General features: G+C 45.7%; 1 protein-coding gene across 1 annotated transcript in view; it reads left to right on the top strand.

Annotated features, from left to right (window-relative positions):
- LOC149328805 (fibronectin-like) overlaps nt 1-26,110 on the top strand; it is a 106,101-nt gene that overhangs the window by 54,434 nt on the left and 25,557 nt on the right. Inside the window, exons 8-12 of the mRNA XM_089559098.1 lie at nt 1,356-1,664; nt 4,430-4,750; nt 7,602-7,880; nt 16,023-16,349; nt 24,017-24,337. Of these exons, the coding sequence (XP_089415224.1) occupies nt 1,356-1,664; nt 4,430-4,750; nt 7,602-7,880; nt 16,023-16,349; nt 24,017-24,337 (1,557 nt within the window). The remainder of the gene's footprint in view (nt 1-1,355; nt 1,665-4,429; nt 4,751-7,601; nt 7,881-16,022; nt 16,350-24,016; nt 24,338-26,110) is intronic.

Raw genomic sequence — 26,110 nt, 5'->3', positions numbered from 1 at the left:
AGGTTTTTGGGCGTTTGGTGCCCAGCTTTCGCCGGTCGCAAGCCAGAGAATGGGTCGGAGCCAAAGGTTCACAAAACAAAACAATGTTTATACAGCAACGAGACGATACAGAGGATTTCACAATCACTAGTACAGACACATACAAAGTGATTAACAGAACAATACAGCTCGTGGAAAGTTAAACTCGAGAGAGAATACAATACAGAGGCAATATTGCATCTAAAGTGCACTCACACAAGAGAGAGAGGTAAACAAATAAAACACAATTTGTTCACCGGGCACTGCGGCAGTCCGACGACCAGAGTTTCACGACGATGCCGTCTTGCTGACTGGCGAACGTTGGCTCGTTGTTCCGATGCTGGCCGAGTGGTGTTTTCCCGGGAGTCGAACGGGCGCGCTTCGATGAAGCTTAAACGGCGGTCCGGACTGACTTGACAGCGGTCAACGTCCTTCTTTTATGCGTTCGCTCTCACGTCTGTTTGTTATACGCGCCAAAGTAGGCGCGCACATACACGCAGCATCTCCCTTGTAGTTTCCCTTCCTTTCTCTCGCCGGCCGCGCGTCCTCATTGGTCAGAGGTCGGGGGTCGCATCTCGAAGATTCGAGCGTGTTCTGGCGTTGCGCCGTCGCCGACGTCGGAGTGCAGAGGAGGGGGACATGTCTTAGCGCTCGCAAGGCATCCCCCTCTTCCCCCGGTTAGCAGTAGAAACGACTCGCACGTTCTAGAGAAATCGGCGTGGATGACTGATTCCCTCGGCGCACGCCGTGTCGGTGAGCGGTGATGGAGGGGAGAAAGAGCACACGCACACAGGCTAGGCGCCCAGCGGGGGTTTCCTTCTCCCCCTGTCGGCTAGCGCCGGCGAGACGCGTCCGCGCGGCGCAGTTTTTGTTTCTTTGTTCCCAAAATTGCGCCGAATTTTGTGACAACAGTGCAGATAAAATCAGTGCAGTAGCAGCTCTAGCGAGCAACAGCTTCTTGAAGGTAGCCTTACATTGTTCTTTTGCCTTAAAGATTTGAACTCTGCTGATGATGCGGAGCACAAATGTACAGAAAAAAAGTGCGTTTCCTCGTGTGGGGCATGGCAGTCTTAAAACCCATTGAATTGCGTATTTGGAGCTGGAATCTAGCTTCATCCGTTGCCAGGAGAAATGACGGCACCTACAACATGTACGAAATGAATGCCACCAAAATTACAACTCCTTCCTCAGTCAATGTTGTAAATTGTGCTTTTTTGGGGGGATATGTCGATTCATGGCTCCTCACTCTGGAGGGAGAAACTTCCCGCATTGCAAACTCTTTACATTTGAAAGACGGCAAGTTTGAAAGCCTATGATTTTCGTTTTTCTATTCCCAGATCCGGATCCACCGTCAAATATTTCCATGGTCGGGAAGTCCCCATTACTCACACTTCTTCGCTGGGATCCGCCGAAGATTGCGTCGGGCAACATCGATGCCTACTGGGTGAAAGTATGCGACTCCTTTACCACATGCTCTGAGAAGACCGCCCATGCCTGCAAGCTATTTGAGACGTCACAGACATCAATGGAGTTCGCTAGCACAGTCAGCAAAGATTATTGCATTGTCATCACTGCTACTGCGCGATGCGGCAGCGGCGTCCTCAGAAGTCGGCCTTCAGTTTTAGAGATCAAAACTCCATCCTTCGGTGAGACTGGTTTCTACCCGCTTACTGTCTGTTCGTTCTGGCGGTTTTTTTTGGTGGTTGGGGGGGGGGGGGGGGGGAGGGGGGTGTAATGGTTGCAACACAGAGAAAATTTATCTCTTAATTTTATAGCATTGTACCTTACGTTTTTGTGCTTCATGCTTGATCCACTTTAATTCGCCTATTTTTGACGTTTCGACCTGTTTTACAGGCAGTTTTTTTAAAACAGATTTCTTTCACAAATGAACCCATTTTGTACATAATACTTAGTATTCTGTAAACATCTAACGATTTAGTGAGTTTCAGTAAAACTAAAGGATACATACTACGCTCTCTGATATCAAAAAGCAATTCATGGCAGATATTGGCCATTTTTAACTAAGTTTCCTTGTTTTCAATGCTGAGATTCTTGCCATATGCGAAAAATCAACAAAATGTATTTTAAAGGCTTCTTACTGTTCATGCAGGATCATTTCATTCTCGTCTACATTACACTCATATTAAGGCATTCAATGAGCGCTTCAAAGGAAAAGATGGGAATTTATTCATGTAGTATTTGCCCCCTCTCCACCCTGGTCGCGGTGATGGGATAAGACATTGAGGCGAATAGCTTCTTTTGATCTGCTACGGCGCTAACCTCAATGTTCCTATTGCTGAAAGACTTAATCACAAACTCCAAAGATCTGTGTTTTTTAGAAATAAAAATAGACTGCATTGCTAAAGAGAGGCCCAATGAGAAATATTCGCTTCTACTTGGCTACATAGTGGATGATTGGAGGTAATTCGTTTATTCTTATCTTTACAGACTGCAAGGAAAACATTTTATTTAAATTGCGTGCTCAAATATCTTTGGTTTAAATCACGAATTCTTTCAGATGTCAATGCCAATCAAATGCATTTGTTTTCTATTGCAGAGATACTGCGTCTTTTTCAGCGCTGAGAGAATTATACCTTCAAATTATAGAATTATATTTCAGCATATAAAGTACACCTAGAGGTCAACCTCGCACGTTATATATATTCCGAAAAGTGCTCCTTGCTGTGCATTTCAGGTGTATTACAGATGTGTATTTTTTCCATTCCGGCAGAATTTGTGATCGCATGATTCATTTTGGGGTTTAATTTAGGCTAATATTAAGCGCTAGCTGCGTTCCGAAGCAAAAGCAACCAGGCACGGAGAGGACACTGTACCATAAGAGAATCTAAAAATCCTAAGAGCATTCAGGCACTTTTCCCAGTATTACCCAAAAAACATCCTTTCATCCCTTCGATTATGGCTTACAGTTGATTTTCCAACGAAGAAAGCGAAGGCCAAAAGGCGTAACAGAAAACCTGACTACAGCCTGCGGTCCTATTCAAAACAAGGATTAAAAATAATTCATAAGAATGGGGTGGAGCACATATGGCAGCTTTTCTCAGATCACGAATGGCAATTTACCAATATCCCTCAAGAGAAAAGTATATAATAGCTGTCTGTATCTTACCGGTACTCACCTATGGGGCAGAAACGTGGAGGCTAACAAAGAGGGTTCAGCTAAAGTTAAGGAGAAGGCAGCGTGCTATGGAGAGAAAAATGATAGGTGTAACGTTAAGAGATCAGAAGCGGACAGAGTGGTTGAGGGAGCAAACGCGGGTTAATCACATCCTAGTCGAGATCAAGAGGAAGAAATATGCTTGGGCAGGGCATGTATGCGAAGGCAAGATAACCGCTGGTACTTAAGGGTAACGGATTGAATTCCAAGAGAAGGCAAGCGTAGCAGGGGGCAGCAGATAATTAGGTGGGCGGATGAGATTAAGTTGGCGGGGATACGGTGGGTGCAACTGAAGAAGGAGATGGTTAATTAGACAGACTTGGGAGAGGCCTTTGCCCTACAGTGGGCGTAGCCAGGCTGATGATGGCGATGATGACCGCAGTCAGTTGGCAGCATAAATCGCAAGAAAGGATTACAACATAAAAACCATAGATAACTAAAAAAAATACAATTATTGTAAAACAAACCTTCGGCTCCGTAATCTTCAGTGGCCGGCGCTCAAGGCGAAAGACGGCGTCAGCCGCTGAATGATCCGCTGCTTGTGCTTGCTCTTCGAGACTCTGCTGGCCATCCACTGCGACGTGGCGCCCTCTCGGAAATTTACTGCAGTGTACATAATAATGAATCTTAACCTATCAAGGTGCTTTTTGTTGTAACTGCTAAGGCAATTTTCAGTCATCGCTTTTCCCAATCTCACGGAAAAGCAGCCATTTTTGGGACTAGAATAAGGATACACATTAAGGTGCAAAAGCTGTATAGTATTTTATTTTTTATTGTCTTTCACATACACGCCATAGTCAAGCCATGCCGGCGGTCGACGCATGCGCTGAGATCTTTTTAGCTTCACTCATGGCAGCTTCTTTGTTTCTGTGCGATAATCATGTTTTGTTGAGAAGAGGAAGCACGTCGCCGAGTGTACACTACTTTTCTCATGGCTGCATATTTAGAATTTGTCAATGTTATAGCAAAATACGTGCTCCTGTGAGATCCCAACGTGCGTTTATATGGTACATCTCCGGCGTTCTGCGCTACTTTTCTCGATAGTTTGAATGCAGAAGGAAAAGCCCATACCCGCGCTGTGTAAAACGAAATGAAGAAAAATGTTACCACGAACATCCGCTCATTTCAGGCAAACCACAAAGTGTTAACATTGCTCCTTAAACAATCATTTATTGGCTTCAGTAGCGCCGATAAATACGTTTGTTTTGACTAATGAACAAATACAATTCTCCGCAGATCCCCCTGCTCCAGTCAGCCTGCGCCTGGAAACTGTTACTCCAAACTCCTTTACCGTGACCTGGACGCAACCGGAGGGCAGGTTCGACTCCTATTGGGTAGAAACCACGATTGGCAGAAATGCCAGCGGTGCCTTTCAATACAACCCCGTGGGCTCCTGCGCCTTTGGGGCTCATCTCCCAAACAATCAGACACGGCTTACCTGCGACAAGGTGAAGCCCTGCACAAACCTCTCATTCACCTTGCGCACACAAGTCAACGGACCCCCGAGGCGCAGATCGAGGGGTGCGACCATCGCAAGCATCTCTATTCCAGGCAAAGGTAATGCACGTTTTCTTTTCTCTGTACGGAAAAAAAATGCGACGGGACACCCTCCCGGGCTCCTTTGTAGATGAGTCTGTTCTCGAAACTGATCAGTAGATAGGCATCGCACCATTGAGCGAAAAGATTATGTGCACCAGTCTATTTCTACCACGGTTGTTCAGTCAGACGGCAGGGTAAATAAAACGCTAACAGCTGTGCTGCGTCGGAAGCCTTGGAGCGGCAACTCGGATCTTTATGTTTGAAAAATGCATACATGAAGGCATCTTAAAAAATTCATCCTAAAGGCGGCACTCGGATTACGAAGGGCGTGTTCGAAATCGCTTGCAGACGGCACAAAAACCATTGTTGCCAATTATTTGTTCTAATCGGGGGGTCCTTCATCTTTCCTTTAAAGCCTATTGGCAGGCTTCAGTGAGCGTAGCATAGCTAATGTCACACGGACAGTAATAGAGCGGGGAAAACTTGCAACGAGCAGTAGGCGCTGCCTAACAAAATGTGCTTAATCGATCTGGAGGCCTATCGTATCACATTTTTCGAGCTGTCCTCATGCAAATGGAGACTACGCATACAGCCCCTTAGTTAAAGCCCAGCCCCCACAAAGTGACCTGCTCCTACGAACGCGAAAAAATGGAGGGCACTTAAGCTTCACCTTTAAGAGTATCCGTACTGCCCGCTCATTTGCCGACTTCCTAATTAGCATGCTTATAAGTAGTCATGTACGCATCAATAAATGTATCCAGGAAGTTTCACTAAGTGAAAGGCTACAATGCTATCGCTAGGTCCACTTTTATTCAGCTTGAATAAATGAGCCTTCATGGGCTCTGGGTAGGGTGCCCGTCTCGCAATCAGATGAACCTGGTGTCGATTCCCACCAAACCCCAGTAACAAAGTTGGTCATTCCAATTCAGTTCACACAATGACACTCGCTTTTCTTTTACAAGGCAGCATGAATTCTATCGCGTTGACACGTGACCGCAGAGAAACGACTCACCAGCTATATTATAGCCATATATAATCATTATCATCCTCATACGCCTGACTATCTCCCCATTAGGACAAAGGGCCTTTCCCACTGACCTAAAATTATTCTTTTCCTGCTCGCCAGCTGTATTCTTCCCAACCTCAACACTCCTGCCTTAAATGTCTGTCACTCACAGCCGCACTTGCAGTTAGTGTGTAGCGCTGCATCAAAGAACCTGCGATTATCTCGCTTATACTATGCTAGCAGTATTACACGAGCAGTAATTTACTCAGATGTACTACACTATGCTACCATATTGTCGGAGAAAGCATGGCAATTTGCCGCAAGTTTTTCTAGTCTCAGGCGCCCATTCTCATATTCCGTGTCGTTGTTGTTGCCTTTGTGACATGCAATAATGTGCGGCGTCATCATCATCGCCTACGTAACACACCACCTGACAGGTGGCACCCTCCCTTATGCACCCTGGCCAATCCCCTGCCGTGGTTAAGTGCCTTTAATCCCGAGGACATCATCATCAGTTGGCGTGTTGACGAGTGTAGTACCATAGAGAAACGCCACCTGCCATGGCGAGAGCGGAAAAGACGTCACCTGCCAGTGGTGCCAGGCGGCGTCTGGAGAGCTGCGCTGAGAGGTGCATTACTGAGTGTCGTAATCGTGTGTCAATTCTGATACATGTTGAACATTCTGCTCCAATGCACAAAATTTATCTTCTCTCTCACGTTTATCGGCCGCATATAGTAAGTCTTGAGTCAGGCATCTTCCTGTTCATGTTGATTTTTTTATTTACCTTTCTGTTATATGTCTCCCTAAGGCTGTCACTTTCCTTCTGGCAGTACGCCAGCGTCGATATTAAAAGCACTTGAACTCCACTGCCTAGAGGGGCGAACAATTCCTTATGTGCTTATGGCAACTAATTTTTGATATTTTTGGTTTTTCGGACACCCATTTCATTTCTTGCGGTGCAGACGAAAACAGAGAAAAGCAAGTCTCACGATATAGGACTCATGGGTAGGCCTTGCGAATACATTTATGTGGACAGGTAACCAACAATAAAATCAAAACGCTGTCAAGTGCCACACAGAATAGGGTAGAACTGCTCGGTAGTTGCGTCAAAAGGATGAGTACACAAGAGGTATTAGGTATTCTAAAACTTGACCTGGTGAAGTGAAAAATGAGCGAGAACGTTCTCCTATTAGTAATTATAGAATAATTCCCTCTTTAGTATTTTGTGAATGTGACCGCATGGCTGAAAAATAACCACAACTGCAAAATACGATTATCTATAGCATCGCACTTTAAGGCCCTGGTCCGCGAACGAATTCTCTTTTAACAGCGATGCTGCTGGGAAGGCTGGATAGTTCTAGTTTATAGCGTGGTACTTAGGTCAGGTGAAATCTCGTGACCAAATTATTCATAACTGTCACATAATTCGTCTTGGACATCCTCTGTACACAATGCATTAGTGTGGTGTTTTTGAAGTTAAAAACATATGCATATCCATTTGTACGTTCAATAAATTGTACCATTGAAATTGGATGCACACTTGATTCCAGCGGCTGTGAAAACGACAATCTAATCTAAATCATAGCCATTGTGGGCGATATATATGCAGCTACCTGAACAGATGCACGAATATGCAGTGCAAGAACAAAAGATATATTATAGAGGGCACACGAAGCTTTGTGCTAGATGGTTCTGCTGCTCTCGGCTCCCAAGTGTTCACAGTGTATTGGTGTTCACCCTTTCAATAATATGCATTTGTTCTTCTCGCCTTTACACTTGTTTCCGCGATGCGTTTATTGGACCCGTTTGATGACTGGTGCACCAAGTGGTATATCAAACCAGTTTTTTTTTCTTTTCCACTAGTCCCAGAACCCCCGAGGAACATTACAGCGGCCCGCACAGGGACTTCTGTACGGGCGCAGTGGAAGGAGTCTCCGACGCCAGTTGCCATTTACATGGTTAAAGTATGCGACTGGTGCGCCTGGGGAGACTCAGATTGCTGCTGGACCAAGAACACAACGAGCCCGTTCCTCGACTTCAACCATACTGGCGACGAGGATTATTCCGTGCAGGTCACTGCCGGCACACAGTGCGGTAGCGAGATCATATGGAGCCACCCGACCACTCAAGAATTCGCTCCCCGTAAGATTTAGTGTTTTCTTTGATGCGTGAGCGCTGCTCTCCTTACTTTTCCGAAATCTGCCTGTATGATACTGCGCGATGCCGTCACCCTCCTGAAGGCCTACGCCTAGTGGCCGCCCAGTTTTCCCCTCCCCCTATTTATCCTCAACAATCATTCACCTACCACGAGAAAACCCAGCTATACCCGCCAAAAGCAGCTAATATCACCACCAACAAGCTGTGCACCCTCCATAAAGCCTCCACCAACTACCCACTCACATTTGTCCTCCGCCCACCATGTTCCTCAGAAATTGCCACAGCTAACCCACCTCACCTCAATCGAAGCTTCACGAAACGCCCAATTCCGTCTTTGAAAACGAAACAACCACCAATCATCCATTCGTTTTCACCATCCAGATGTCTGCACCCAGGCAAAGCGTATGTCTCACTAAAATTTAAAGCTGGCGGCGAAATCCAAACAGAGATGCCGCTGGAAGGCTATCACTGTACCTGCAAAAATATATAATGTATAATGCTAACGCAGATATCTCACATCCCCTCGTATCATCTCATTTACGTTTTTTCTTTGCGAGGCTTCGGTGGTTGAGTCGGAATGTCAACAGTAGCAATGCAAAACACACTAGCGATATGGTACAGTGGAAAGCATGCAAGAAAATGTCACTACCGCGGGACTGTAGGCAGACTTCACTGTTAACGTCACTGTACACATCACTGCAAAGTTTGGGTGCACGTCACGTTCACTGTGCGCTGAACTCTCAACAATAATCTGTCGTGGGTCCCCTCTCACAATATTAAACGGGTGCTTGTAAGCTCCTTGAACGTTCTTGCGGGAATAGAGATGATTATCTGAATTGTTGATGGTGCAAGCAAAAACTATCTTTGGAGGTCACAGTGATATAGTTGAACGACATTCGTCCACTTACTATCAATTTACAGAGTTGGCTAAAGCTTTCCCCTCAACACAAAAAGCGGGACGAGAGTTAATGCGATCAAAAAAGTGATCTTGAGACCAATGGTATCTCTTCCAGGCCAACCCCGATGTTTCTCAACGTTGTAAGAATATCAGTGCTTTAAAAATATATTGTAGTCCCCTGCCTTCGATGTAACAATTTTTCCTTAGAAAACACAGATATTATTTTTAAAATGCAAGAGCTGCCAAATGACACTTAAACTTGTGTGCCTAGCCAGTAATTATGCATCCGTTTTTTAAGCATCGGCAGCGGAATTTTTAGTGAAATCTAATGTACAGGCTTTCAATAACTCATACAGTGACTGAAAGCTGCCTCAACAAATATAAAGTGTTCCGTATAATCGAATGAAAAGCCAGGAATTTGTGGTGAAGAAAAAGGCACTGCATTTAAATTGGCAGACGATGTTCGTGACAACTGAAACCCAGTGCTCCTATAAAACTTGCATGAGAAAAACACTGAATGAGTATACGCTAAAATATGCTTCCGATGCGAAGAAACAGCATGCGTTTGCGAAGCCATATGTCCTAAGCACATGGTCAAATAGCCAACTCGTCGCGCTTAAAAAGTCTCATGCAGTACTGCAAGATAAATGTAGGGAGTAATCACATCATAATCTTCCTAACTAGGCCCCAGTCACGACTTATTCCCTATCTTCTTGTTGATGTTGTTCTCCTGATGTTGACGTGCAGTGGTAGAGGACGGGTCTCGTGAGGGACCCTGGGGACGAACTTAGTGACATGGTGAGTTTAGACAGATGTGCAGGTCTTCGCATGCTGAGGCACTTCGAAGACTTTCTTTAAGAAATTATTTATTACAAATATATTGTACCGGTGAACTGGTGACTGAATAAGTGAACGAATCGTGAACGAAGAAGTGGCGGTGCGCTGGACGACGCCGACGTTGACAGTGGGTAGCTGGGCCCTTGGAGTCTGAGCTGAGTGCTGGCCATCTCAGAGCAGCCGCCAATATAGACTTACCGTGACGGTAATAACGTAACATCCCCGTAACATCTTTTGGTGGAGGTGCGGGTTGGAGCCGACATGCCGACGACCCGACGAGCCGACACACTCTCAAGCTCTATGCCCCGCCTTCACTCCACCGAGTACGCTCGCCTGCCCCCCGACTCTGCCGTTTATCTGCCTATGTCACCATTTCCTGCGGTTCCTGATGGGGATTATCTTGCCTGCCCACTCGCCGATGTCGTTCTCTCCCGCAACGTTGTTCTTCCGCACCTCATCGTGAGCGTCATCAAGAATAGCACCTACCTTCCTGTCCTCAACTTCAGCTTGTCAACACAAGTTCTCCCTGCAGGCATATCGCTTGCTGCTTTGTCTTCTCTCACCGACGCCACCGTCACTGCTCTCTCACCGACTCTACCGTCACTGCTCTCTCAGCTGGATCGCATTCTACTGTTTCTCAAGCGCCCGACATCTCGGCCAACGTTCCGCAATCCATTTCTGCGGTGATTGCTTCTGACCTCAGCCCCGAGCATGCACAGGATCTTCACAACCTTTTGGTGTTCTACACCTACATTTTTTACTTTGCTTCTGCTCCTCTGGGTCAAACATCGGTAGTGACTCACCGCACTACACCGGCGATGCAAGACCTATAGACTTGAGGCCTTATTGTGTGTCGCTACCTGAGCGCCCAGTCATCCAGCGGAAGGTCGACAAGATGTTGGCGAACATTATCATCGAGCCTTCTAACAGCCCTTGGGTATCTCCTGTCGTGCTCGTGAAAAAGAAAGACCAAAGTTGGCGGTTTTGCTTCGACTATCGTCATCTCAACAAGGTCACGAAGAAAGACGTCTGTCCCCTTCCGCGCATAGATGATGCCCTGGACTGTTTACATGGCGCCCGCTACTTTTCTTTCATCGACCTTCGCAGCGGGTATTGTCAAAGCTCTGTTGACGCAAGAGACCGCGAGAAAACAGCTTTCGTCACCCCGAATGGCCTTTACCAATTTAAGGGCATGCCTTTCGGCCTTTGTAACGCCCCTGCCACATTTGGACAGATGATGGACCCGTTACTCCGCTGCTTCAAGTGGACGACCTGTCTTTGTTACTTAGATGATGTAATTGTTTTCTCGCCCTGTTTTGAAACACACCTGCTTCGCCTTTCGCCTATCTTGGCAATTTTCCGCCCCGCAGGTCTTCAACTCAACTCGAAAAAATGCACTTTCGAACGCCGCGAACTTAAAGTCTTCGGCCATTTGGTGAATGCGAGTGGCATACAACCTGACCCTGATAAAGTTCGTGCCGTCAGTACTCCCCCCCCCCCCCCCCCCCCCTGTCCCCGCTCGCACAGCGATGTCCGCAGTTTTATCGGTCCCTGTTCCTACTTTCGCCGGTTCGTCCCGAACTTCGCAGCCTTCGCTCGCCCTCTCACCAATCTGCTGCAGAAAGGTGTTCCTTTTTCCTGGGGACCAGAACAGGCTACTGCATACTCCAGCCTTATCGCCGTCCTCACCAACCCTCCTGTACTGGTCCATTTCAACCCGTCTGCCCCGACTGAACTTCGCACCGATGCAAGTGGTCACGGAATTGGCGCCATCCTTGCTCGGCGACAACGCGGCCAGCACTGAGTGATTGCGTACGCAAGCCGTCTTCTTTTTTCTGCCGAGAAGAATTAGTCCATCACAGAACGCGAGTGCCTGGCTCTTGTTTGGGCCATTGGAAAATTCCGCACATACTTGTTCTGTCGATCATTCACTGTTGTAATCGACCACCACGCCTTGTGTTGGCTCTCTACTCTCAAGAACCCTACTGGCTGTCTTGGCCGGTGGGCACTGCGACTGCAAGAATACACCTTTTCCGTGGTTCACAACTCGGGTCGCTTCCATCAAGGTGCAGACTACCTTTCACGCTATCCCGTCGATCCTCCTTCTTCTACAGACTGTGAGTCGGATGCCTGTGTCCTCTCCATCTCCGACCTCTCCCACATTGTCAACGAACAGCGCTTAGATTCGACCCTCACTTCTCTCATCTACCGCCTCAGCACCGACCGGCGCGACACTTCTCTGGACCGCTTTTTGCTGGACGGGAACACGCTGTACCGCCGCAACATGCAACCTGATGGCGCTGAGCACTTGCTAGTTGTTCCCCGACACCTCCGCTCCTCTACCCTCGAACAACTCCATGACGCACCTACGGCTGGTCATCTTGGTGTCTCCCGTACGTACGACCGCGTGCGCCGGCGTTTCTTCTGGGCTAGTCTGTGCCGATCCATCCAACGCACGTGGCCGCTTGCGACCTCTGCCAGCGCCGAAAGAAGCCCGCTGTTCTGCCGTCTGGACACCTGCAGCCGAGTCCCATCCCGACTGACGCGTTTTCTCGTTTGGGCTTGATTTACTTGGGCCCTTCCCGGAGTCCTCCTCAGGGAACAAGTGGATTGCCGTCGCCACCGATTATGCTACGCGATACGTGATCAGTCGCGCCATTCGAACCAGCTGCGCCACTGACGTCGCTGATTTCCTTCTGCACGACGTCATATTACACCATGGCGCTCCCCGTCAACTCCTTACCAACCGTGGCCGCTGCTTCCTCTCCCGAGTTGTCGATGAAATCCTTCGTTCGTGCTCCGTTCGTCACAAGTTCACGACGGCTTAGCATCCTCAGACGAACGGCCTTACGGAGCGTCTCAACCGCACGCTGACAGACATGCTCGCCATGTATGTCTCCGACGACCACCGGGACTGGAACATCAGCTTGCCGTCTGTCAACTTCGCGTACAACTCTTCGCGCCATGATACCGCTGGTTACTCGCCCTTCTATCTTCTCTTTGGACGAGACCCCTTACTGCCCTTCGGCGCTCTGCTACCCACAGCCGGCCCTGTTACTACATATGCGCGAGACGCTGTCGCCCGAGAAGACGCCGCCCTCCAGGTTGCTCGCCACAAGCTCTCCGCCTCTCAAGAGGCTCAAAAACACCGCTGCGATGGCCTGCAGCGTGATGTGCGCTACCCTGCCGGATCTCTCGTCTTCCTATGGCTCCCATCCCGACGTGTGGGGTTATGTGAAAAACTTCTGCCGCGCTACACGGCCTTTATCGTGTATTACGGGCAATGACCGACGTAACGTACGAGACCACACCGCTCCACCCAAAGTCCCCGTCCGCTCCGCTGACATCCGAAGTCGTTCATGTGGCTCGCCTCAAGCCCTATCACCCACCTTCCAGATCACGCGCCTAACACGCACCGGAACGTTGTCTTCAGCCGATGGGGATAGTGTTACTGGTAAACTGGTGACTGAATAAGTGAACGAATCGTGAACGAAGAAGTGGCGGTGCGCTGGACGACGACAGCTTTGACAGTGGGTAGCTGGGCCCTTGGAGTCTGAGCTGAGTGCTGGCCATCTCAGAGCAGCCGCCAATATAGACTTACCGTAACGGTAATACCGTAACATCCCCGTAACAATATACACAACTTATTTATATACGCCGAAACATTTCGGCCTCTCCGCTTTAACTAAAAATAAAACCTCACTTCCATGACTCCGGACCACCGCCGGCCACCACACGGTCAACCCGTTCGACCGCCGCTCAAGTAACTCGCGTCTCCAACTCTATTCTCTCGGCCCCGGGACCACCACTCCCGCACACGACCGTTCCGTCCGGCTGCCGCACACACTACTTCGGCGCTCTCATTCGCGCGCATCCATCTCTTTACATTCCCGCCAAAATCTCCATCATCAGCCTATAGACAATCCTCCCGCCAAAACTTACTCTTTAGCAAATAGATGACTTTCCCGCCCTCGTTTAGAAGTAAGAGGTCACAACGCAAAAGACTAGTACACAATATATAATATATAATACAATATAAAACACACTCCTCGCTATAGGCCACCATAGCATACTAGAGGATACTACACCAAGAAAAAAACAAACACAGTTTAAAACACACGCTCCACTGTTAGCCGCTCTGGCTAGCTAGCGAGAACGAAAACAAGCTCAGCGCCTGTCCACCCGACCAGTCCTGTCGTCGTCTCGCGTTTCGAACCGACACCCGAGAAGAAACCATTCCCCACTCGTTGAGGCCGAGAAGCACGACACTCGCACGCGGAGCCGTTTTCGGTCTTTCCCGTTTTCTCGGCGCATTCTCCTGCTGCCCTGCTCCCGTTCGGCAGCACTCCTCACACTCTTTACCACGACGTACGCTAGCTGCGTAGTGATAGCCCCTTTCCGGACAAAGGCCACAACCAATTCCCAAACCCTCTCCTGTGCCAGCTACGCCCCCTTTTACCACCGTACTCAGCCTACCTCATCCGCTCATCAGACCTTCTGCTGCCCTTGCTACTCTTGGCTTCTTTTCATATGTAGAAAGTTTCCCTTAATAACTATCTCTTCTACTGCATTCACATTGTGTGCTCTGCCCAGGCCGGTTTATTCGCAGTTATCTCGGCTAAGACCTCAATAATTTCCCTAACTGGCTTTTCTCCTTTCCTGTATCTTAAGGTTACACCTATAATTTTTTCTTCCCGTAGCTCCCTGAGCTGTCCTCAACTTAGGTTCTACTCTTCTCGGTATCCCGCGCAATGCTGCCCTTTTTATGCGTACGGGATATATAAAAGCTGTCGTACAGAGTGCCCCAGCTGTCTTTATGCAAGGTTTAAAAGTACTCCATTGCACCTAAGACGACGCGACGAAACGCTTTTCTCTGGCTATTGCATGGATCAAGCCTCAGTAAATTTTATATTCTGCTTAATTGCAAGATTAGCCTAGATTAATAACCCATTTCGCAAGCAAAAAAAATCTGCAGGAATTCCCAATTAGAAACTCCTTGAATGGCCCGCAAATCACCTCATTCAACAGTTTTGGAACTTTCCATCTATTAACAGTTTTTTCGGCTCACTGGAGATGCCCGCGGAGAACAAAAAAATACTACGTCACATGCCCGTTTGCGCACCACAATTGCAGCGCTCACGAACATTTCGCATACAAACGAACAAACCATTCAGCCTGGTGTGTTGTCTCCCTAGAAGTTACGGGGCAATGACGCATGCTCTGGCTGTGGGATTTAAGCCAGCGGAAGTGATAAGCGTCTGCTTCTCAGTGTCAAAAACCGCCACGAGGGAAGCATACCGCCGGCCTAAACTGGACAGACAACGCATGCGTCGCGGCCTTGTCACGTCTTATGCAGCAGCAGAACCGGCTGAAAGATATGGTAAATATGTTATTATCGGTTTACATCAACCTATTATGCGTTAATCAGAAATTTAAAAAAAAACTGTTGTAACTTGCTCCAAAAACAGCGAATAATTCGGATTTGTTCGTGTCATTCAAAGTGCATCCGTTCATTTTTAAGCCCTGTTTTATGTTAGCTGGGACATGCTGTATAGTTTTCTCTTGATTGGTTCTCGTAAAGTACCATTTTTAACAAACCAGAGCGCCTGTCGAATGTGCTTCACTTCATTCTTGTTGTACTCTTTATTCCATCTCACGGCGCTGATGTGCGATAGCAACCTCCTCAAAGTTTATGTAGTACCTTACCAGTTCCAATGCTTTGTTGCCTATCATAAAGTGCTTTTTTCTTCTGAGACCGTTCAACATTGCTTTGTTTTCTGCATATTAATTTTCAGTCCCTTCTGTCTATTTAACTGTCATGGTCCTATAGCACGTCTTGGAATTCGTATGCAAGGGACAAATCTGCAACACTACAGGAAGATAAAACTGAGCAAATACTGTCACTAAAGATTGCAAATTCCTTCAATATTTGACAGGGTAACCTCCTACTACAGAGGTACAGAGGAAGGTCGCTGCTCAATTGCCCCAGTGTTCTTTCAAAACTCGCGGCGATCCTTGAAACTGTTCAAATTTTTTTTTTTAACGCGATACTATTCAGACTGAAATAAAAGACTCCGGAAACAGTTCGTTTACGGGGCACATCAAGCGTTAGTGTCCGCGTCTACATGTTTGCAGTTGTGGGGTTCTGGACGATTTAGACTGAACAGAGCATGGTGTAAAAACATTTCGAGCTCATAAACTTCGTTACCCAAACAAAGTGCTCAAGAGTTCAAAAGTAGTATAAAGCTTAATTTGTTTTTGAGCCCTAATAAATTCGTCGGCTCTAATTTTGACAGCCAACACTAAACTCAGAGGATCAAGGCGCACATAAACTCTGGTTATATGCAAGAGAGTGACGCTCAGTCTCAAACGCGTTTAATTTCCCATCGCAGTGCTTACTGATGTGACCAACCTCCATCTGGTAGAGGTCACCGACGACTCCTTCACCGTGACATGGGAGCGACCAAAGAGCCGCTTTGACTACTACATGGTCAAGGTTAGCGAATACAAGGCCAACAATGGAAGCACCAGCGGCAGTTATCATCGTGTGGGCTCGTGCGGAAACGGTACCATCATCCATCCTGACCAGACGCGAGTGACATGTGGCCAGTTCGAGACGTGTGGAAACTTCAGAGTCTCGGTGCACACCCACAGGAACGTGCCCAACGAACGCACCTCTCCTGGAACCACACTACGGGGCATCTACTTAGCCAGAAAAGGTATGATGTTTATGGTTGATTGTTTTGGGGGTCTAACGTCCCTGAACGACTCAGGCGATGAGTTACGAAGTACTGAAAGGCTCCGCAAAGTTCGACCACCTGGTGTTCGTTAACGTGCACTGGCGCCGTACAGTAAACGGCCCTCTAGAATTTTGCCTTCATCGAAATTCCACTGCCGCGACCAATATCCAACCCGCGTCTTTTGGGTCAGCAGCCGAATGACATAAGCACAGAGCAACCGCGGCGTACCAGGTATGATGTTTAACAGCGAAAGCAGTCGCACGCAGCACAAGGCAGAAGACTCCTCATGCCGTCCCTAGCGCTTCGAAGAGCAGCGCTATCCCGTGTCCAGACCACAAAACAGCTGGCAGTCGAGGAGGTGTTAATCACGCAGTGCATGGGATAGCTCTGATGCTACAAGGTTAGCGAAACTAAAGACAAAATACGGTTAAGTGGAGACAAAAATTCGGAACGAAAGAATCATCACTTCAAAACAAAGAAATGTGAAATTGAAATCCAAAAGTAAATGGTGTAAATAATTCAGTATTGAATTAAGTAGAAGCAGGGCGATCCTTTTTGCTTAAAATGTGTGTGTGTGTGGGGGGGGGGGGGAGGGGGTGTTGGAAACATTAAATACGTTCTGGTAGGCTGTAAGCATTTCTGGTCTGAAATCAACAGAGGGCTGTGTGAACGTTTTAGAAGCCCCACATTATTTCCCCTAGTCAACGAATATTCCAAACAAACAAGCTAAATTTGGCTTGCCCCGCTTAAATTGTGCGAAATAAACATGATGCGAATTACCGAAAATTTTGCGTCTCAACCGTTTTGCACAGCCAGCCTGATTTTTTTTAGAGAGCCTTTAACGAGCAGGAAGGTCCAAAGAGAGTAGTTACTTTTTATACCGCAGCTCTCTTGTTTCCTGCTAAACTCTGCCAGAAAAAAAAATCGAGGATTTGCTCAAAGGTGGCTGAAAGCTGTACATTCCCACCATGTATGCTTATAACAGCTTGCTCACAGTAGCACCAAAAAGATAGTCCTGAAGGCGTTAGCTGAGAACGTATTCAGAACAAAAATTTTATCAAGCTTATGTATAGTAGCGTTGTAAGTACTCAGCTTGGCAACGCATGTGCCGAAATGCGTCCATTTGGCGGCAAAGGGTTTAAACAGATTCGCAAAAAATACAAGGTGCATCGGTAGCCTTTTTTATATTGTCACGTTGTAGTGACGGCAGTCCAGCGGTCAGGAAGACACCAGAAATACTTGCAAACGAAGCTCTTTATTTGGGCTGACTTGCGCCCGCAAAAGAACTGCCTCACTCGGTGGCGGCGTAAGCAACAAGCGTGCTCGTCAATCGTGGAACTACGAATGCCCGCCGCTCGCGGCATCGCTCAATTTAAAGCCGGCAAAGAAACTTCCAGATAGCAGGACAAGGTCATCTACAGTAATCTGGAAAAACCTAGATGCAGCCTTTCATGGCTGCGATCAATCAAGATTAGACTGGTCGCTTCTCGCGTCACGAACAAAAATGATAACAGCCCTTTCCTGCAGCCTTGAGCGTGAACGAACAAACACTACAATGATACGTGGCAATATTAAAAGCTGCAGTTCAGTATGTGAATAGAAAATCAAAATTATCATTAAACTCCAAGCACACATGTTTCTCAGCAGATGATTTAGATCAGTGGGATGTATGTTCTACCCATATTCGCACATACGGGATGATGTTTCTGACGATAAGATACATTTATTTCTTAAAATGTCCAAGAGTCCACGGCGCAATCGGTGCATTGAACGCCTTCAATGTTAAAGGTGAGCCCAGTTTCAAAACTTTATCTTCAAAGTTTAAAATATAGAACGTCTAAAATACGCATTTCAAATGTAGTAGATTTCCTTTTTCCGCACTGCAGTATAAAAAGTGGTGTTTCTTGAATTTATAATGCAGTTAATATATAATCAGTTTGCATGTTTTATGACGTAGAAGCGGTTAACGTCATTTCAGAAAAGATACCATTCGCAGCGAGAAAGCTTTATAAACATGTAGCGCAAGAAAGCTCACACAAAGTGATTTGAAATGCGCAATGTTTAATTTCGGTATTTCGCTCCGCTCTGCGATAAATAAAATTTAAAAGCTGGGATCCCTTCAGTGTTGGCGGCCATCAATTTTTCAGAATAGTTTGGTCTCTAAAATATAAAATTAAAAGGTTGCTGAGGTAAATTTACTGAATTATTCTTTTTGACGTTCAGCCTTATCAACATGTATGGTTGCCGCCTTCCTTTACAATTTACATTTAGAAACTGCGCCGAAGTATTTCACATAGTTCTTCAACATCTGTTTGTAAAACTAAAGAAAAAATAACCTCCTAGAGGCCCCAGCATAAAAACTGTCTCCGCCTTCTTCGAAATCTTTTCCCACAACATAATGTGTCTGGAAAAACAGAATGTTTAACATATGGAATTTAGAGGTATGAATGTAATATTTCAATGCACGCCCCTTCACCTCAGTTAAGCTATTAATTGCGTATGTGTTGATTTGTAGCCTATGGCATGAGTGATAGAGCAAACCAAGGTGGCGGACAATGAACCGATGCACACACTGCAGGCGCTATCTTCCGACTAAAAGCTTCCCAGACGACAAAGGCTGATGTGACATGTAAGCATAAACTGGCGCATGCGCCAAACGAAAAAAAAAACTGTGAGTTCTCTCATGTCAGCTTCGCCTTGGTCACCTCAGCCCTCATTCCCAGAATCACCGATACCGACCTGCGCAGGTTTCAGCTCTTAGTTTGTGATGACTGGCATCCGAGTGGAGTGCTTCTTTCGGTATCATGCTTGCTCTGACAGAGAGTTCTATGAGACTAAAAGAGAAAATAATCGATCTAATTACATTATTCTTTTTCGGCTCAAATAGCACCGTCGGAGGGCTTCTTGATTGAATAGTATGAGGGAAATAATTTTAGCTTCACACTGTAAACAATAATCAATGATTCATTCATTCATTCATTCATTCATTCATTCATTCATTCATTCATTCATTCATTCATTTATTCATTCATTCGCACCAAGAAGATGTGGGTAGGCACCGGCAAAAAGCGAAAAAGGTTTCGCTTGAATGCGCCGGCGCCCCCCTGTACATGGCATACAGTGAAATAGCACACAAAGTAATCACATATCAATTCATACTCTGTTAGTTTGTAGATGAAATACTATTAAGAAAACAAAAATATACACATGGTACAGATAACTCTTCCACCATTCAATTACATTGACAAGTTATGAGAGGAACCTGGTTTTGATGGAACGCAAGCTGCATTTTTCCAATTGTACGTTGCTGGTACAAAAGGTATTTAGAAGTCGTGGCATAGTGGAACACAACATCTGGCAAGTGAATTGAGTTCTAGAACTTGGAACGTGCCAGAATTCTTGCTGCCGAAGTGTGTAAGTTGGTACATTGGCCTTAAGATCAGCTAGCTGCAGAAAGACGTGCTGGTTATTATTTACACATTTCTTGTACTTAACACATGAACAGTAGTCATATAAATTATGTGCAGGAAAAATATTTTAACGTTTAAATAGTCCTTTAGTGTGAGAATAATAATTCATGTTTGCAATATAACGGATTGACCTTTTTTCCAAAAGGTATACTCTGGTAACATTCTTCTGAGTAGAATTTCCCCATACCAAAAAAACAGTAATTAAGATAAGAAAGAAACAAGGCGTTATAGACCAAAATCTTAATAGAAATAGGAAGAAAACAGCGAAATCTAGCGAGTATCCCGGCACTTTTTGAAAGTTGTACTTCGACATGTTCAAAGTGGGCATCCCATGACATGTTTGCGTTAAAGTAAACACCTAAAGTTTTCATTGTCTCAACAAATGTTATTCAGCAATTTGCAAGGTATAATTCATAGTTTGTTGGCATCGCACGTTGCCGTGGATGAAAAAAGACAGCATTTGTTTTTGAGGTATTAATAAGTAGTGAGTTTAGTTCACTCCATTTATTTAATGCTAACAGGGTGTCATTAACTGTGTGCACCAGAGACTGCATATCACTACCTTGAAGTAATAACGTAGTATCGTCTGCATAGACAACATATTTCGGGTCACTGCTTGTAGAAGTAATGTCATTAATATACAAAATGAAAAGCAGTGGCCCCAGAATACTTCCTTCGGGTACACCTGTAGAAATATACTCCAAGGAGGATGTAGCGTTTCCAATGCTAACGCACTGGGCACGATGCTGCAGATAGGACTTAAGCAGAAGTAAGGATGTCCCACAAATTCCGTACAATTCCAGCTTTTTAAACAGAGTTTCGTGATTCAGGCGGTCAAAAGCCTTTGAAAAATGGACGTAAATCCCTATGCAAAATAGCTTAAGTTGAAAGGCTTTGAGAAATTTCCTTCTGCGTCAGCAGAGCCGTTTCAGTGGACTTGCCCTAGAGGAATCCATGCTGTGACGGGTTGATAACATGAAACTTATGACAAAAATTGGATACTTTTTTATAAATTATTTTTTACAGACCTTTCGAAAAAATAGGCAAAATGGAAATTGGCCTGTAATTTCGTGAATCATTTCTGTCGCCACTTTTAAATAAAACTATAACTTTGGAAACTTGCATCAGCTTAGGGAAGCAACCCGTTGATAACGCAAGGTTGCAGATATATGCAAGCAGCGGGGTAATGGCATCGAGCACATATTTTACCGGTTCTATTTGAATATCGTCGATATCCCGTGCTTTGGTATTGTTTACAGATGTATATATATCACGCACTTCCAATTCATCGGTAGGTTCTAAATATATGGTGTGACTATTTCTCTTAATGTCGCATGCTGTGGTTAAGGCGTGCTGCGCCTGACTGGCAACGCCCTTAAAGAATTTGTTGAATTTTTCAGCCAAGTCTCTATCATGTATATGACGGCCTTCCAGAATAACATCATTAACGCCCAAAGACACTTGTGAACGATTCAACAACCCGTTAAGTTTCCTCCAAACATCAGCCGTTCCCTTGCAGCAATCACTACTAAACTGGTAACGTAGATACTTACTTTTCGCACTACTGAAAAATGACTTTAACTTATTGCGGTACTGCTTGTATTTAGTCAGGTCTCCAATCGACTTCGTTTTCAAAAAGTTTTTGTATAGTTTGACTTTATGCTGTATTCGTTTCAGAGATTCGTGGCTGGTCCATGGCTTACGGCCTTTAGTGCACTTTTTGTTGAAGCGTTTTTCAGGAAAATGCTGATGGTAAATGAGCTTGAATATACAAATAAACGGTTCGTAGGCAGCATCAGCAGAATCGCAATGTTTAACTGTATTCCAATGTTCGTTCATGAGGCTATTATGAAAGGCATCCAAGTTTGTCGGCGTGATGTTCTGATATGACGTTTCTATGCTCTGACGCTTTGGTTTGACGGCAGCTTTCGAAAGAAAAAAATATGGGAAAATGATCATTTATGTCTGAGTACAGCGCGCCTGATAAAGCATCATCTGTATCTGTATTAGTGATAAAGATATCGATGAGCGTCGCTGTGCACGCAGTAACCCGAGTGGGCGTGTCTGCGATAACGGTATGGCCATTTGATACTACATTATACAAGAGCAATGCTTTCTCTGAACTAGCTTTCAACAGATCAATGTTAATATCGCCTCCGAGTAGTAACTTGCATCTTCTCTCATTGACATGGTTCAAGAGACTGTCAAGGTGAGCAATAAAAGAGTTCAAACCGCTATCAGGCGGACGGTACATCACACAGAAAATGTAATTGCCAGATAATAAAGATAGACATTCAAAGTCCTCAGAAATAACAGAAGATTCCGGAAGAATTTCACGCTCTATTTGATTCTTTGCTAAAATTGCAACGCCTCCCTCATGTAGGCCGCCGCGGTGGCTCAGTGGCTATGGTGCTCGGCTGCTGTCCCGAAAGACGCGGGTTCGATCCCGGCCGCGGCGGTTGAATTTCTTTGAAGGAGAAATTCTAGAGGCCCGTGTACTGTGCGATGTCAGTGCACGTTAAAGAACCCCAGGTGGTCGAAATTCCGGAGCCCTCCACTACGGCGTCTCTCATAGCCTTAGTCGCTTTGGGACGTTAAACCCCATAAACCAACCAACCAACCAGCCTCCCCCATGTCGATTTGCTCTGTTTAAAAAGAAGCTGCGGTAGCCTTGACGCTTATAGATTTCCGTGCCAGACGTGTACCATGTTTCTGTCAGCATTATTAAATCAAATTCGAAGTCGAACTCGTCCAATAGTACTGACAGAGCATCATCTTTGTGTCTGCCAGAACGTATGTTTAAGTGAAAACAACTAAGACTAAAATTTCTACAAGACTTGACTTTGTCATTGACGTCACTCGGAGAAACGGCCATTATTAGTGTGAAAGAAGTGCCAGCAAATGAAAAGACACTTTTTACGTCATCTCCTCAATATCGTGAACGGTACGACTGTAGAGTACAGACGATGTGTCTGTTTTCTTGGCCGGTATTTTTCCACCGCTCGTCCGTACATAACTCCAGTTTGCAGATTTCTCTTTTGCAACCGCAGCTCCGAGCAATTGTTTCACAGCAGGGCACAAATGCTCATTCACGAACAAAGGATTCTTTGGCGTGAGACCAAAGTCTTCTGTTGATATACGCGTTTTCTTTGCTTTCTGGAGCACCTCGTGACGTCCTGAGCGGCTCTTAAATTGAACAACAATGTTAGATGGCTCGTTTTTGTTTTTCGTAGGAACCTGATGACATACTTCGATGTCGCCTTAAGTAATGGGCGTGCTCAGTAGCTCCCCAACTCGCTCGAGGGTTTTAGGAAGGTTTTCACTCTCCAGCTGAGGCATTCCCTTGATTTCTAGGTTGCGCCTGCATGAATACTGCTCTCTAGCTGTAATTCTTTGCTGAAGCTGGTAACCTTGTTGTCTCAGAAGATCGCACTCAACTCTAGGTGGAAAATCAATGTATACCTTCTGTCTTCCTTCAGCTGCTTGTTTGTGCTCTGTAGAATACTTATTACTTTATTTCGTCCATCCGAGGACGGGATTCGTCAACTCCTTAGCTGGCTGGCGAGCCTCAAAGACCCCTCAGGATGCTTGGAAATGTATAACGTTCGTCTTTCTTCGGCTGCTTGTTCGTGTTCCCACCATTTGTGCCCTTTGTGTCGCTTATTCGAATACCGGAATACCTTTTGGTATTAGCTGCAGAGCAAAAAAAAAAGTAATTATATCAAGTGGCGCAAGGCACAATAACACCATACTTTTGTATTTATTATTCTAAGAGAAAGGACGGCGGAAAAGTCGCTTTTTTAAAGCTAGTTTACTTCACTATTGTCACGACCAGAGGAGCCGTGAAGGTAGGCGTCGGGAAGAACCCAAGACTGGGAGCCTACCTTTAATTGTAGAGCCATGTTCCACGACACAGAACAGAACAAGCGCGCCTCGAGAGCCCACCGCCGCTTCGTCGTCGTCTTCGACTCAGCGCGGAGGCCGCGCGGCGCGTTAGGCGCGTGGCAATATTTTTCCCAGTATGAGGGGACGCACGAAATCAGGCTTTGCGTCAATTTTTATCTAAACGCAGTCCTGTAATTATTCTATGCACTCTCGGGCAAGAATCGGTTATTGAAAGCATAACGTTGTACCTTTGCATAAAAGCTCATTGGTCACGTGATGATACAAATGCAGCTGGGCCTCCTGACGTGGTCAACCTCACGCTGGCAGCCATCGGTACGAACTCCTTCACCCTTAATTGGAGTCGACCGGAAGGTTGCTTCGACTCCTACTTGGTTGACTTCATCGACGAGAACCGCAGTCGCGGAAACCCTGGACAGCACCGCTTTGGCACGTGTCACAACACCACCATAGGTCCGGAGCAGACCAGTATCACTTGCACACAACTCGAGGCGTGCACTAAAGTGAGCGTGAGAGTTCGCACTCTGCGGAACGGACCTAAAACACTCACCTCTCCTGGTGTCATGCATAAGGGTATCTTCATCACCGGCGGAGGTAGGTGACATTTTCTTTATTTCGAAGCAATGACTACATTACTCAAGTTGGCGTATTTACATGGAAACAAAATTCTCTACCGGCAAATCACACATTCCTAGACAGATAGCATTATCTGTAACTCAGAATCACACTTTTTAGATGCCTATATTTGAAAACATCAAGACGCTCTGAATCCGAAAGCGAGTTTCTATTACCTGCCATCTCCGAAGTGAGAAGTAGTGAGACGGAAGATATAGTGCGTTGTAAAACGCGGTGTTTGGTAGGACACGTGACTAAGCCGATCTGAAAAGGCGTGAACTCATGGCAGTTGCCTAATGATATTTTCATTCTTATATTAGCTCATCTCGCTCAGCCAGCAGCGATACCATTCGGCAAAGCTTATTTGCCAGTGAAAACCTAAGAAAGTAGCATTTTTGAAAATGTGTGTTCCAAAACTCGCCCTTTGCAGTATCACAAGCGTAATAACGGCTTTAATCAGGCTGAGAGCGTAGAACTTATGACTGACGGTCTGAGTGAAGCTGACCACCTTCATCAATTCACTGAACTCATTTTGCAAACTGTTAACAGACGCAAAGTTGACATAATAATTTGACTCCAAATGTCCATTAAATAGATAAAATAAATGAAATGAATTGACAAACCGCCACATATGCCCGTCAAAATCGCTCTATCCATTGTCCTCGCTTCTTTTTACACTCCAAGGAGCCCTGTTTAAGCACTTTGAAAAGGCGCTGGACATATCCCGTTGCTACGCTTATCGAGACCTTTTCATTTGTTTATTTTTGACCCGTGACATGCTTCCTACGTTGCAGTGATGGCAAAATGCTGCCGCGGAAGAAAATTCGGGACTAGTTTAGTGAGGAACTATGAGCAAAGTAGTGATTTCTACTAGTTGTTCTTGCATTTGGCGTGATATCTGTCTTCACTTTTTTGTCCTTCTCACGATATGACGCACATTCCTCTAAATTTAACCACGTTTCTGAAAATAAATCGCTGTCTTATCGAGTGAAAGTAAGTGAGTTAAGGTTACTATCATGTATTCTAGTTTGCTGTATATTGACTTCGAGAAAGAATTGTAGATTCTGATTTTCAGTTCATCTTTGAAAACAGCACTATTAAATATTCACAACCAGGCGCCATTCGCACTGATTGATTTTTTTTACGTGTCTGGAAAGAAAGGCTGCGAAGAACAAAACATTCCTACGTGATAGCAATGCTGCTTGATCGCCCCACGACCCACTTTCTGGGAGCAAAACCTGATACCCCAGAAGCGCTGCTTCCGACACGCCTCTGCGCTTGCAGTGGCCGCGAAAAACAGTGTGGTTCACCTAAAATTTTCCATAATCTTTAAAAATAACCTATTTTAGTTAGAAGGAGAATTTTTCCGGCATAGCATTGTGAGCGGTTTAGTACATCAGAATGCAGCTGAGGCGTGGTAACTAGCAGGGTGGTTAACTCATATTGAATAGTGGCTGCTTTAACTGTTATCGTTAGGCATCTTTGTTACCCATAGGTATGTAGCCAACCTTAAGTAATATCTATATCAGCTTTTACGGTGGCGAAAACACGTTATCATTAGCGCTGTGGCCCAACATATTTTGGCTATTTCGACATGCACTGGAGTGGTTGGTTTGTCTGCAAGCTTCTCGAAAGCTCTTGTGTATTGGCGCTACACTCTAAGAACTGCTACTCCTGCATTAAGAGTAAAAGAGCCTCGCTACTCCTGCAGGTCTCAATCTACTCTCTCTACAAACGAGAAAGAGTGAAAGG

Source organism: Amblyomma mixtum, chromosome 9 (genome assembly GCF_055824585.1).
Source record: "Amblyomma mixtum isolate Tamu chromosome 9, ASM5582458v1, whole genome shotgun sequence".
In the NCBI taxonomy this organism is placed as follows: Eukaryota; Metazoa; Arthropoda; class Arachnida; order Ixodida; family Ixodidae; genus Amblyomma; species Amblyomma mixtum.
This window is presented reverse-complemented; position numbering and strand designations above follow the sequence as displayed.